This window comes from Hemitrygon akajei, chromosome 17, assembly GCF_048418815.1.
Source record: "Hemitrygon akajei chromosome 17, sHemAka1.3, whole genome shotgun sequence".
Lineage (NCBI taxonomy): Eukaryota > Metazoa > Chordata > Chondrichthyes > Myliobatiformes > Dasyatidae > Hemitrygon > Hemitrygon akajei.
The window spans coordinates 4,168,058-4,181,396 of record NC_133140.1 but is presented as its reverse complement, the minus strand read 5'-3'; the positions used below and the strand labels follow the sequence as shown (position 1 = coordinate 4,181,396).

At 41.7% G+C, this 13,339-nt stretch overlaps 1 protein-coding gene across 3 annotated transcripts in view; it reads left to right on the top strand.

Moving 5' to 3' along the window:
* The window catches only part of ccdc102a (coiled-coil domain containing 102A), a 211,969-nt gene that overhangs the window by 170,805 nt on the left and 27,825 nt on the right, over nucleotides 1-13,339 (top strand). For all 3 annotated transcript variants that reach the window (XM_073069602.1, XM_073069604.1, XM_073069603.1), the window contains one exon: nucleotides 762-865. In XM_073069602.1, the coding sequence (XP_072925703.1) occupies nucleotides 762-865 (104 nt within the window). The remainder of the gene's footprint in view (nucleotides 1-761; nucleotides 866-13,339) is intronic.

Sequence of the window (13,339 nt, the reverse complement as noted above, 5' to 3'; positions counted from 1 at the left end):
TCTGCCTGTCACTTTCCCCTGGTGCCCCTCTTTCCCTTTCTTCCATGGTCCACTCTCCTCTCCTTTCAGATTCCTTCATCTCTAGCCCTTTACTTTTCCCAACTACCTGGCTTCAATTATCACCTTCTAGCTATCCTACTTCCCCAACTCTCTCCATTTTTGTTCTGACATCTTTGCCCATCCTTTCCATTTCTGGAGCAGGGTCTTGGTCTGAAACACTGTCTGTTTGTTCATTTCTAGGGATGCTGGCTGACCTGCTGAGTTCCTCCAGCATTTTGTATAGGGTACCAAAATGGCAGGATTCTTAGCAGTGTGGATGAACAGAGGGATGTTGGAATCCAAGTCCATAGATCCCTCAGCATTGCTGTAAAAGTTGATAAGGTGGTTCAGGATTATGATTTACTAGCCTTCATTAGTAGGAGGATTGAGTTTAAGAGCTGTGAGACAATGTTGCATTGTTATACTTAGACCATACTTAAGAGTATTGTGTTCAGTTTTGGTCACGTAATTATAGGAAGGATGTGGATGCTTTAGAGAGGATGTAGAATAGATTAGCTGGGATTCTGCCTGGATGAGAGAACATGTCTATGTGGAAATGTTAAGTCAGTAAGGGCTTCTTTTGGAGTGAAGGAGGAAGAGAGGTCTCTTGATGGAAGTTAGTGGAGCTCTGTCCAACATAGGTAAAATCCAGAGTACTTTCGCAATGGGAACTGATTGGTTGGAAAAGGGCAGCTAAATATCTGGGTCTTTCCACATTCCAGCTGGATGAAGCTCACAACCAAACCAGAAGGTTACAGAGGTCCTTGGATGAACAAACAGAGGAGTCAGAGAACCTTCAGGTACAGCTGGAGCACCTACAATCCAGGTAGGTAGAACATAGAAAATCATGTTGCTATTCTTCTGAAATATCTCTGGATCAAGGATAACTTGCTTTCTTTCTAGCTTTGTGGGTCCTGATGTGACTGTTCCGTAGTCTACAGAGGCGTCAGGACATACCTGAAAGGGTGGACGATACTGCTTCCATCCTGGGCTGCTAAATACTTCCAGCACAGGTTTCAAGTTCGCAGTACCCCCCCCCCCCCCACCCCCCGTTTCTCTTTCTCCATCGTGAACTCCTGCCAGGGATTTGCAGGAGTGAGTGTAGTGTCACATTTCTTCAAGGGAACCTTTAAGATCATACTTGAATTATTTTCTCTGTCTGCCTGCTAAGTTCTTCTGTTGTCAGAGCCGGGGATAGTGTATTTTCCAGACTCTTGATTCCTCGTTTTTTGCTCTCCAGTCCTGCTGAAGGATCTCAGTCTGAAACATCAGACTGCTGCCTGGACTGCTGAGTTCCTCCAGCGTTTTGTGTGTGTTGCTTGGATTTCCAACATCTGCAGATTTTCTCATGTTTGTGTCTTTTTCAGATCTAGTTTAGTTTTGAACATGTGAGCAACATGGCCTATTCATCACTGGTGACTGAGTGAGACCTCTGACTTGGCACCTGGCTACCAGGCAGCAGTGATCACTGTTCAGAACCCTTGGTGGGCATGCTACATTGGCGCTGTAATGTGTGACAAAACCTGCTTACTCCCTCCAGCACATCGTGAAATTGTGTTGGTGGTTAACACAAACTTTTGATCTACATGTGGTAAACAGATAAATCTGAATTTGAATCTGGACTGCCTGCCATTGTTAGAATAATACCTCTTGTGTTTCTGCTAATAATCCACAAACAATGGAAGGATGGGAAGACCATCAGTGGGATTCCCAAACAGGATTAAACTCCCAGGATCTGAGCTCCTGCAGATGCAATAGTGCTGCGCTGACCGTTGTCCCACATGTAGTGAACCCAGTCATAGAGCACTACAGCACAGAAACTGGCCCTTTGGCCCATCTAGTCCATGCCAAACTATTATTCTACCTAGTCCTGCACCTGAACCACTCCCTTTCTCTTCCATGTAATTATTCCAACTTCTCTTAAATGTTAAAATCAAATCTGCATCCACTGTCAGCTCTGCTTGCCCTCATGTTCCCCTTCAACATTTCAATTTTCACCCTTAACCCATGATCTCTAGTTCTACTCTATCTATACTACTCATAATGTTATATACCCCTTCATTCTCCTATGCTACATAGAATAAAGTCCTAACCTATTCAACGTTCCTCTTTCAAACAAGATATGGTAGCATTACCTACTCCTGCATTGTGCTGCCCTTCTACATATCTTGTCTGTGGATTGAAACTGAAAACCAGTGTGAAATTTACATGTGATTTTCAAAACCTTTGCAGGATTGATGTAATTCCTCCTACAGGAAGGGTGGTGGGTGTGGGTGTGGGTGTGGGTGTGGGTGTGGGTGTGTGTGTGTGTGTGTGTGTGTGTGGGTGTGTGTGGGTGTGTGTGGGTGTGTGTGTGTGTGTGTGTGTGTGTGTGTGTGTGTGTGTGTGTGTGTGTGTGTGTGTGTGTGTGTGTGTGTGTGTGTGTGTGTGTGTGTGATTGATTGATTTGTGGCCATGCTTTTCTTCTGTCATTCTTGCAAGCTACTAAAATGAGGGTGAAGGCAGAAAGTGCTAAGTTGCAAAGAATTGAGTGACTCTACCAGTGATTTTGAGAAAGAAGACTTTCTATTTATTTCACAAACTATACAGTTCAATTCAAAATTACATAAAGCCACAACAATAGACAAAATAAGTTGAGAAAGCTACATTGGAAACTTACAGAGTTTATAATGTCAGTTCTTATCATTTTAGGGGTGTATAAGAAGCATTAGAAAGACCTGCTTTGATATCAGTGGAAGGTAAAATCTTAGGAATATTCTTGTCCTCAAAAAGAATGTGACGGTGTAGAAGATTGTCATAGGTTACTACAGGTCATTGACAGAATGGAAAGCTGGACTGAGAAGTGGCAGATGGAGTTCAATCCAGAAAAGTGTGAAGCGATTTACTTTAGAAGGTTGAATTTGAAGGCAGAATACAGGATTAATGCAAGGATTTTAGCAGTTTGGAGGAACACGGGATCTTGGAGGCAGCGTCCATAGATCCCTCAAAGTTACTGTGCAAGCTGGTAGGGTTGTTAAGAAGTCGTATAGTGTGTTGGCTTTCATTAATTGAGAGATTGAGTTCACGTAATGTTGCAGCTCTATGAAACTAGCCAGAACACACTTGGAATATGGCATTCAGTTATAGTCACCTCATTTTAGTAAAGATGTGGAAACTATAGAGTGCAGAGGAGATTTACCAAAATGCTGTGTAGATTAGAGAGCCTGTCTTATGAGGATAGGTTGATAGGTTATGAGCTAGGGCTTTTCTCTTTGGAGAAAAAAAGGTGATGAGAGGTGATTTGATAGAGGTGTACAAGATGATAAGTGGATAATTGAGTGGATAGGCAGGCCTTTCTTTCACAAGGTGTAAATGGCTACTACAAGGAGGCATAATTTATCTGGAAAGCTCTACCAGAGGTAGTGGTAGAGGCAGAAATATTAAGGACATTTAAGTATCTCTTAGTTAGCACATGGATGATAGAAACATGGAAGTCTATGGAGGAGGGAGGGATTAAATTGACCTTAGAGTAAGTGAAATGGTCAGCATAACACTGTGGCTGAAGGGCCTGTACTGTGCCGTACTGTAGCATTCTATGTTCTATGTTATATAGAGTTTTTTAGCGGGTGAAAAGTGCTTGTACAGAGAGGTAAACAAAATCTCTGAACCAGCTTTATAAATTGAGGAATTGAGGGAAATCCCACAAGCTGAGAGTTTCCAGCCTAGGTTCTCAACCTTGAAAGCAAAGGTGGTACCTTGAACAATGGGAGCTCTTTGCAGAATCGAGAAAGGGAGTACTGATCCTGTGACCATGAAATTTAATTACACTTATGATAATTTGCACTAAAATAGTGGTCCACTCTCATTTCATGCACTATTTATCATAATGAAGGGGATTTCATCAAAAGGCCAAAATAGAAAGGACATTGAGAGGATGTATCCTGTAGTGAGTGAGTCTAAGATTGGATGATCCAGCATCAGAATAGGACATTCCTTTAGGACAGAGATGAGATGGAATCTCTTAAGCCAGAGGGTTGTGAGCCTGTGCAATTCATTGCTACAGACAGCTATGGAGACCAAGTCATTGGGTATATTTAAAGCAGAGGTTGACAGGTCCTTGAATAGTAAGGATAACAAATGTTATAGGAAGAAGGCAGAAGACTGCGTTGAGAGCATAATAACTCAGCCATGATCAAATGACAGAGCAGACCAGATGGGCAGAATGGCCTAGTTCTGCTCCTACAGTGAGTTTGTGAACCCTGTAGAATTTTCTCTATTTCTGCATAAATATGACCTAAAATATGATCAGATCTTCACATAAGTTCTAAAACTAGATAAAGAGAACACAATTACATAAATAACACAAACATTATAGTTGTCCATTTATTTATCGAGAAAAATTAATTATTCAATATTACATGTATTTGTTGGAAAAAGTATGTAAACCTCTGGGGTGATCCCTTCTACAAAAGCTGTTTGGAGTTAGGTGTTCCAATCAATGAGATGAAATTGGAAGTGTGTGTTGTAGAGGTGCCCTGCCTATAAAAAATACAAAGTCAGGTTACTGACAGAGCCTGCTCTTCTCAAGAAAGATCTGTTTATGTGCACCATGCCTCAATCAAAACAATTTCCAGAGGACCTTAGAAGAAGAATTGTAGAGGTACATCAAGCTGGAAAGGGCGACAAAGTATTTCTAAAGACCTAAGTGTTCATCAGTCCACAGTAAGAGAAATTATCTACAAATGGAAGAAACTGAGTACTGTTGCTACTGTCTCTAGGAGTGGACAGTAAAGATCACACCAAGAGCACAACATGCAATGCCGAAAGAGGTGTAAAAGATCTGCAGAAATCTCTAGGACTTGCTAAAGTCTTTGTTCACTGAACAAGAATGGTGTTCATGGAAGGACACCACAGAGGAGACCACTGTTCTCCAAAAAAAAATTGCTGCACATCTCAAATGTGCAAAAGATCACCTGGATATTCTACAATGTTCTGTGGATAGATGTGACAAAAGTTATACTTGTTGGCAGAAATACATGTTGCTATGTTTGGAGGAAAAGGGGCAAGCACACCAACACCAACACCTCATCCTAACTGTGAAGCATGATGGAAGGAGCAATATGGTTTGGGATTGCTTTGGTGCCTCAGGGCCTGGACAGCTTGCAATTGTTGAGGGTACAATGAATTCAAAATTGTCTCAAAACATTTTACAGGAGAATTTGTGGTTCACTCATGTCCTTTAGGGGAGGAATCCTGCCATCCTTACGCGTCTATATATATATATTTTTTAATAGTTTAGTTAAATGAGTAGTGAGGTAGTGTTCAAGGGTTCAGTGTCCGTTCAGAAATTGGATGGCAGAGGAGAAGAAGCTATTCCTGAATCTTTGAGTGTTTTCAGGCTTCTATACCTCCTTCCTGATGGTATTATGCTGTCAATATAGTGCCAAAATACCCCAACCCCAAAAAAATTGTAAAAAAAAAGTTTCATGGTCATTTCTTGTACTTTCAGACGCACTGAATAACGTATCAAAAGTTGGACAGAAACTGAACATGGGAAAGTAAAAAAAATCTGACGTTTAAAAAAAAGGCCGCCAATGAAAAGAATCAAGCCCATACCTTGCTTATTTTGCTATATTTCACTGTTTCTAACAATGGGAGTGCCATAATTGTGGTATAAAATGTGAATGGGAATACCCGCAGGCTCGTCTCTGTCTCCAGGAGATGCATGCATTGGAGGATGACAACCCTGAGGTTCATCAGAAGTTCCAGTCTGGGTTCCATATAATCAGAAGCAGCAGCCAACACTGGGCTGGCCTTGGCTCTGATCTTGTGATAGAACAGGCACTAATGTACTCACTAAAAAGCCAAGGAGGCCTAACGCGAGGAAGTGGGATGTCAGAGCACCAGAGAGCAGTTTGGACTATGTCTTCCACTGTCATCCTCTTACAGCCTTGCCATGCAAGAACAGACCACGAATAGTTGCACAACAGGTGAACAACATAAGGAGTTGTCCACCTCCAGAGTGAGTAGAGATGAGGCTGACCTTGAAAAAAGTCACAGCAAAACTGGAGTGTTTCACACCATTTTCGGATGATAAATCATTGCACAACGTCATCACAGGGGTTTATGCAAATGAGGATGTCAATGTACATGACCTGTTCACAATAGGAAAGGACATAGTTAGGAAGATAGATGGACATTCTATTTTCTCATATTCACACAAAAGGAGTTTGAAGGTCAAGACACTAGCATCCAGCAAGGCAGTCAAAGTTCGTACATAGATCCAGCATTGTTATTCCAGAGGTTCCTAGTTGTGTCACAGACAGGTGATCTCCGGCTAGACGAAGTGATGAACTATGAACTCTGTCCATATCCGATGTCTTTGTTTGAAGCAAAAAACATCTTGTGCCAGCCGGATAAGCCACAATTGGCAGAAGCAATAAAGAACGATCTCACCTCCAAGTCGGACAATGCTGTTACACAGATGGTCCCAGTGACAGATCACTGTGTTCTAGATGGGGGAATCACTTCTGCACCGCTTAAAATGGACAGAGGGGTGCACCTGTAGTTCAATTGCAGATGACAATGCCTCATTCACTGTCAAACACTATGCCAGAGCCACTGTAGTGTTTGATGGTTACGGGGTTGGGTCAAACATAAAGGACTGTACTCATCAGCGTTGAAGTAGAAATTTGAATGCAAACAAGGTGAATGTTACAGGGGCAACAAAATTTGTTGGAAAAAAGGAGGACTTCTTGTCGAATGAGGCAAACAAGCAGGTAATTATCCAGCTCATCATGGAACGTTTGCAACAGAGAGGCTGCGAAGTTATTCAAGCTGAAGGAGGTGCTGACAGGAAGATCGCAAAAGCAGCCATCACAATGTCTGCTTTCAAATCTACCACCTTTGTTGGAGAAGACACAGATCTCCTCATACTCTTGCTCTACTATGTAGTAGTAACAAACTGCACTGAACTCTTTTTCCACTCAGACAAGGTGAAATCAAATGCCTATAATATCAATGTCTTTAAGCAAATACTCGGAGAAGCAGCTTGTAATGATCGATTGTTTCTCCATGCCTTTACTGGATGCGACTCACCATCCAGAGTATTTGGGATTGGAAAGAAATCGAGGTTCCAAAGATTCATCAAGAAAGTAAAGGGAGTCAAAGACTGTTCGAAAGCATTCTGTACACGAAAGCAAAGTCAGGATGTTGTGGAAACCAGTGGCTGTAGGGCAATGGTGGCATTGTTCAATGGAAATCAGAATGACTCCCTGGAATCTCTCAGATACAATATGGTCTGCAAGAAAGTTGCGAGAGCTAAGACTTCCGTCACACCTGAGAGACTGCCACCAACCACCTCGGCCTGTAAATTTCACTCCCTGTGGACTTACTACCAGGTTGTGGAATGGATGGGCTGTAGTGATGAAATGGAGCCGTCTGAGTGGGGATGGAGGGTAGAAGGGGAAAAACTCGTTCCAGTGATGACAGACAAAAGGCCTGCTCCAGAGGTACTTATTCAGATGATTCACTGCAACTGTTTGGGAGGGTGCAATACGCTAAAGTGTACCTGCAGAGAGCATGTGCTGGAATGCACCAGTGCATGTGGGCATTGCCAAGATGCCAACTGTGACAATATGACAAATGAGCCAGTGATGGAAGAGGATGATGAACAAGACTGCATCTGAGAAGCCATAAGGTAGCATATTACATGTCATGACATCAGTACTTAATACCAGAGTTGTCCCATGATTACGTCATTGATGATGGCATGACGTCAGTACAAATGCAACTTTCATTCCAGGAACTACCGTTATTTGAAAAACATCGGTGAAAAGAGCATTCGTTAAAACATCAGATTTTAAAAACTTGCAATTTGATGGTTATCAGTCAGATTTTTGACATTGTTCTGCTGGTGGCCATTTTGTTTTTTGATGTCATTTTTGGAGACTTTCCTGTGTGTCAAAATTGTCCAACTTTTGACATGTTGTTCTCCCCATGGAATAGTACAATAAATGATCATAAAAAGTTTTTTTGGGTTAGGTGGTATATTGACCCGCCTAGTAGCAAGAGAAGAGGGCATGTTCTGGGTGATAGTGTTCCAAATGATGGATGCCACCTTTTTGAGGTATCAGTCCTTGAAGAAGTCCTGGATACTATGGAGGCTAATGCCCATGATGGAGCTGAGTTCACAACTTTTCGTAGTTTCTTTCGATCCCTTACAGTAGACTCCCCCATACCAGACAGGGATGCAGCCAGTTAGAATGCTAGAGTTCTCTCCACGCTACATCTGTATATATTTGCGAGTACCTGAGTGAAGGTGTTCCCTTTGGTTCAAGAACCTAATGGCTGAGGGGTAGGAACTGTTCCTGAGCCTGGTGATGTGAGTCCTGAGGCTCCTGTATCGTCTTCTTAATAGAAGCAGCGAGACAAGAGCAGGTACTTGGTGGTGGGAGTCTCTGATGATGGATGCTGCTTTTCTGCAACAATGTTTCATGTAGATTTGCTCAGTGGTTGGGAGGGCTTTACATGTGATAGACCGGGCTGTATCTACTACTTTTTGTAGGATTGTTTGTTCAAGGGCATTAGTGGTTCTATACCAGGCTGTGATGCAGCCAGTTAATATACTCCCCACTACACATCTATAGAAGTTTATTAAAGTTTTAGCTGTCATGCCAAATCTCTGCGAACTCTGAAGGAACTAGAAGCAAAGAAATAGATAAAACAAAACTCATTGATGAAGGTAGAGATGTGGACGCAGTGTATATGGATTTCAGTAAGGCATCTGATAAGGTTCCCCGTGCAAGGCTCAATTCAGAAAGTAATGAGGCAAAGGATGAGGAGACCTTGCTTTGTGGATCTAGAATTGGCTTGCCCACAGAAGGCAAAGGGTGGTTGTGGATGGTTCGTATTCTCCACGGAGGACAGTGACCAGTGGTGTTTCGCAGGGATCTGTTCTGGGACCTCTCCTCTTTATGATTTTTATAAATGACCTTGATAAGTAAGTTTTCTGATGACACAAAAGTTTGGGGATGTTATGGATAGTCTGGAGGGTTGGCAGAGATTACAGAGTGACATTGATGGATACAGAACTGGGCTGAGAAGTGGCAGATGGAGTTCAACCTAGATAAGTGTGAAGTGGTTCATTTTGGTATCAAATTTGAAGACAGAATATAATGCAGTGTGGAGAATCAGAGAGGTCTTGGGGTTCATGTCCATAGGACACTCAAAGCTGCTGCACAGGTTGACAGTGTTGCTAAGAAGGCATATGGTGAGTTGGCATTCATCAACCGTGGAACTGAGTTCAAGAGCCGTGAGGTAATGTTACAGCTGTATAAGACCTTGGTCTGACCCCACTTAGAGTACTGAGTTCAGTTCTGGTCATCTCACTACAGGAAGGATGTGGATACTGTAGAGAAAGTGCAGAGGAGATTTACAAGGATTTTACCTGGATTGGAGAGCATGCCTTATGAGAATAGGTTGAGTGAACTCGGCCTGTTCTCCTTAGACTGACGGATGATGAGAGGTGAGCTGATAGAAGTTTATAAGATAATGAGAGGCATTGATCATGTGGATAGCCAGAGGCTTTTTCCCAGGGCTGAAATGGCTAACGTGAGGGGGTATAGTTTTAAGGTGCTTGGAAGTAGATACGAGAGAAATGTCAGAGCTAAATTTTTCACACACAGAGTGGTGGGTGCATGGAATGCATTGCCAGCGAAGGTGGTAGAGGCAGATACAATAGTGATCTTTTAAGAGCCCCTTAGATGGTTAATGGAGCTCAGAAAAATACAGGGCTTTGTGGTAGGAAAATTCTCGGTAGTTTCTAGAGTAGGTTACATGGTCGGCACAGCATTGTGGGCTGAAGGGCCTGTAATCTACTGTAGATTTCTATGTTTCTGTGTAAGCATTGCCATGCTTTCTTCATATTGCATTTATTTGCTGGGCCCAGGGCAGGCCCTCCGAAGTGACAGACCAAGGCATTTAAAGTTGCTAAACCTCTCCACCTCTGATCCTTTGTCTCATGGACCTCTGATTTACCACCATCACCGTGTTTCAACTGTTGTCTTTTTTTTCAGTTTTCCTCTCTCTCTCTTTGTCTGCCTCTACCTTGCACTACCTTCATCTTACATCCACCTCAGTCCACCAAACACTTTGGAGTCTTTTTTTCGCTTCTCTCCTTCACCCTTTATACTGGCCATCTCCCCACTTCCCCCACTACCCTCAGTCCTGATGCAGCGTTTCAATCCAAAAGATCAACAATTCTTCCCCCCAGCAGATATTGCTTGACTCATGGAGTTCCTCCAGCAGATTGTTTGTATAACCAAATTTATCATCATTTTGCATCTTTGTTGAGATCCTAAACTGAGTGTAATTACAAAATCTACCTTCTATTAGACCCTACTATTGACAATATATCACACTGTCCCTTTATAGAACTGCCAGAGACATAGGATTTCCAAGCAGTATGGACAACAAAACTTCCTCTCAGGGTTTTTTTCAAGGCTGGAGAGCGAGGGAGGGGTGTGAAGAGCAAGGTTCAGAGAGAGAAGAGTGTACAGACAGAGGGAAAAGGGGAGAAGGAGTGACTACAGCAGGCTGGGAGTAAGGGGGCAGGAGGGGATGAGGAGATGTAGTGGATGTTGGTCTACAATCCTTTTGTCTTTATTAGTTTTAATTCCGCATAGATCCTGTGTGGCTCTGAGTTTATCATTAATGCTTTCTATTGTGAATGCATATTACACTCGAGACATAAACAATTAATCCAGGCTGCCAGACCAGCGGAATGCTGCATTAAGTGTTGTCTTTAAAATCAGAATCAGGTTTAATATCACCAGCATGTGTTGTGAAATTTGCTAACTTTGTGGCAGCAGTATAATTCAGTACATAAGAATAGAGAAAAAAAGAAAACTATGAATCTCTCTCTCTCTCTCTCACACACACACACACACACACACACACACACACACACACACACACACACACACACACACACACACACACACACACACACACACACACACACACACACACACACACACACACGCACACACACACAATTAGTTAGTGCAAAACCAGAAATAAGAAAGTCCATGGGCTCAATGTATATACAGAAATCAGATGGCAGAGGGAAAGATTTTCTTCCGTCATTGAGTGTGTGCTTTCTGGAGAAAGGAAACTGTAGGCCAGTTAGTCCGATTGGGAAGATGTTGGAGTCGATTATTAAGAATGAGGTCTCTGAGTGCTTGGAGGCATATGATAAAATAGGCCTTAGTCAGCAAGGTTTCCTCAAGGGAAAGGTTCCTTGAGACTTGGATGGCTCAGGGACAGGAACGGTTATTTCAAGTGCCAGGTTTTAGATGTTTCAGAAATTACAGGGAGGGAGGCAAAAGAGGTGGGAGCACGGCACTGTTGATCAGAGATAGTGTCACTGCTGCAGAAAAGGTGGATGTCATGGAGGGATTGTCTACAGAGTCTCTGTGGGTGGAGGTTAGGAACAGGAAGAGGTAAACTTAATGTTTCTGAAACAGAGACATTATGAAAGTGGATCGAAATCTATGAAAATATTGGCGTGGGAACTGAAAAAAAAGAGATAGCAGAAAATACAATTCATAGAATTAGGGACCCAAGAATGAAAATGATAAAAAACAAGCTAAGTGAAATTCAAGAAGCTTTTGAAGTGTTTTACAAACGCTATATTCCAAAGTTCCAGGGGTAAGCATAACCCAAATTGACACCTACTTGAATTCTCTAGAGTTACCCACTTTAAGCGAAGACCAAAATAGAAGGATGACTGCTGACATAACTGAAGTTGAATTAAAAGCTGCAATTAGTAGGCTTAAATTAAGCAAGTCACCAGGATCAGATGGGTATACGGCAGAGTGGTACAAAGAATTTAAAAATGAGTTAATTCCTGTTTTACTCCCCACACTGAACTGGGCTCTAAAAAAGGCACAAATGCCACCCAGTTGGAAGGAAGCGATAATCTCAGCTATACCAAAAGAAGGCAAGGATAAAATGGAATGTGGGTCATTTAGACCAATATCCATTCTTAATGTAGATTATAGGTTATTTACCTCCATCATGGCCAAACGATTAGAGGAGTTTCTACCCATACTGATATGTAATGATCAGACAGGTTTTATACGACAATGCCAGACTCAAGACAATATATGATGGACACTTCACATTATGGATCATATACAAAAAAATAAAATTGAAGCAATAGTGATAAGTGTGGACGCTGAAAAAGCATTTGATTCGGTTAAGTGGAATTTTCTTTACAGAGGTTTACATAGATTTGGTTTTCATGACACAATTATTAAAACTATACTGACACTATATGACAACCCTACTGCTAGGATTAAAATCAATGTATATCTATCAAATAGTTTTACCCAAGAAAGGGGCACGAGACAGGGTTGTGCATGGTCACCACTACTCTTCGTATTCTATCTGGAACCATTAGCTCAATACATCAGACAAAATGAAGATAACAGGGGAATTACTATTAAAGGGGCAGAGCATAAATTGGCTTGTTACGTGGATGACATTTTGATCTGTCTAGGGCAACCAACATACTCTTAACCTAAATTAATGCAATCCTTTGAACAATATGGTCAATTATCAGGATCAGAATTAAGGAAGATGTGACAAGATGGAGCCTGATTCCTTTTTTCAGTCTCAGTTCAAGGATTGAGTCTATTAAAATGAACATACTGCCCAGACTCTTTCAGACCTACCAATAGAGATTAATCAAAATCAATTCAATGAATGGAACAAGATGCTATCAAGGTATATTTGGCAGGGTAAAAGGCCTAGAGTTCATCTCAAAACTTTGCAATTAGCAAAGGAAAAGGGGGGATGGGGCTTGCCTTCTCTTAGAGATTATTATTTTGCAGCACAGTTGAGAGCTGTGATATGTTGGTGCAACCCATCATATGACGCTCAATGGAAAAACATTGAGGAGCAGGTACTTCCCATCCCCATACAAACAATTTTGGCTGATAACAACCTGCAAAGGTACATAAATACTATTGATAACCCTTGAGTGAAATGGACTCTTAAAATACGGAAATCTACTATAAAAGAATATAATCTAGAGGGAGATATTCCAATTCTTAAATGGTGTGCATATGACTCTGATTTTACACCAAATAAATTGGATGCTAGATTTAAGGACTGGACAGCTAAAGGAATAACAGTTCTTTGCAACATAATGAAAGAAGGAACACTGTTCAGTTTTGAAATGCTTAAAGAGAAACACTTATTAGAAGCACTTATTAGATGCCCTACAAGACATCTTTAAATGTGAAATACCCTT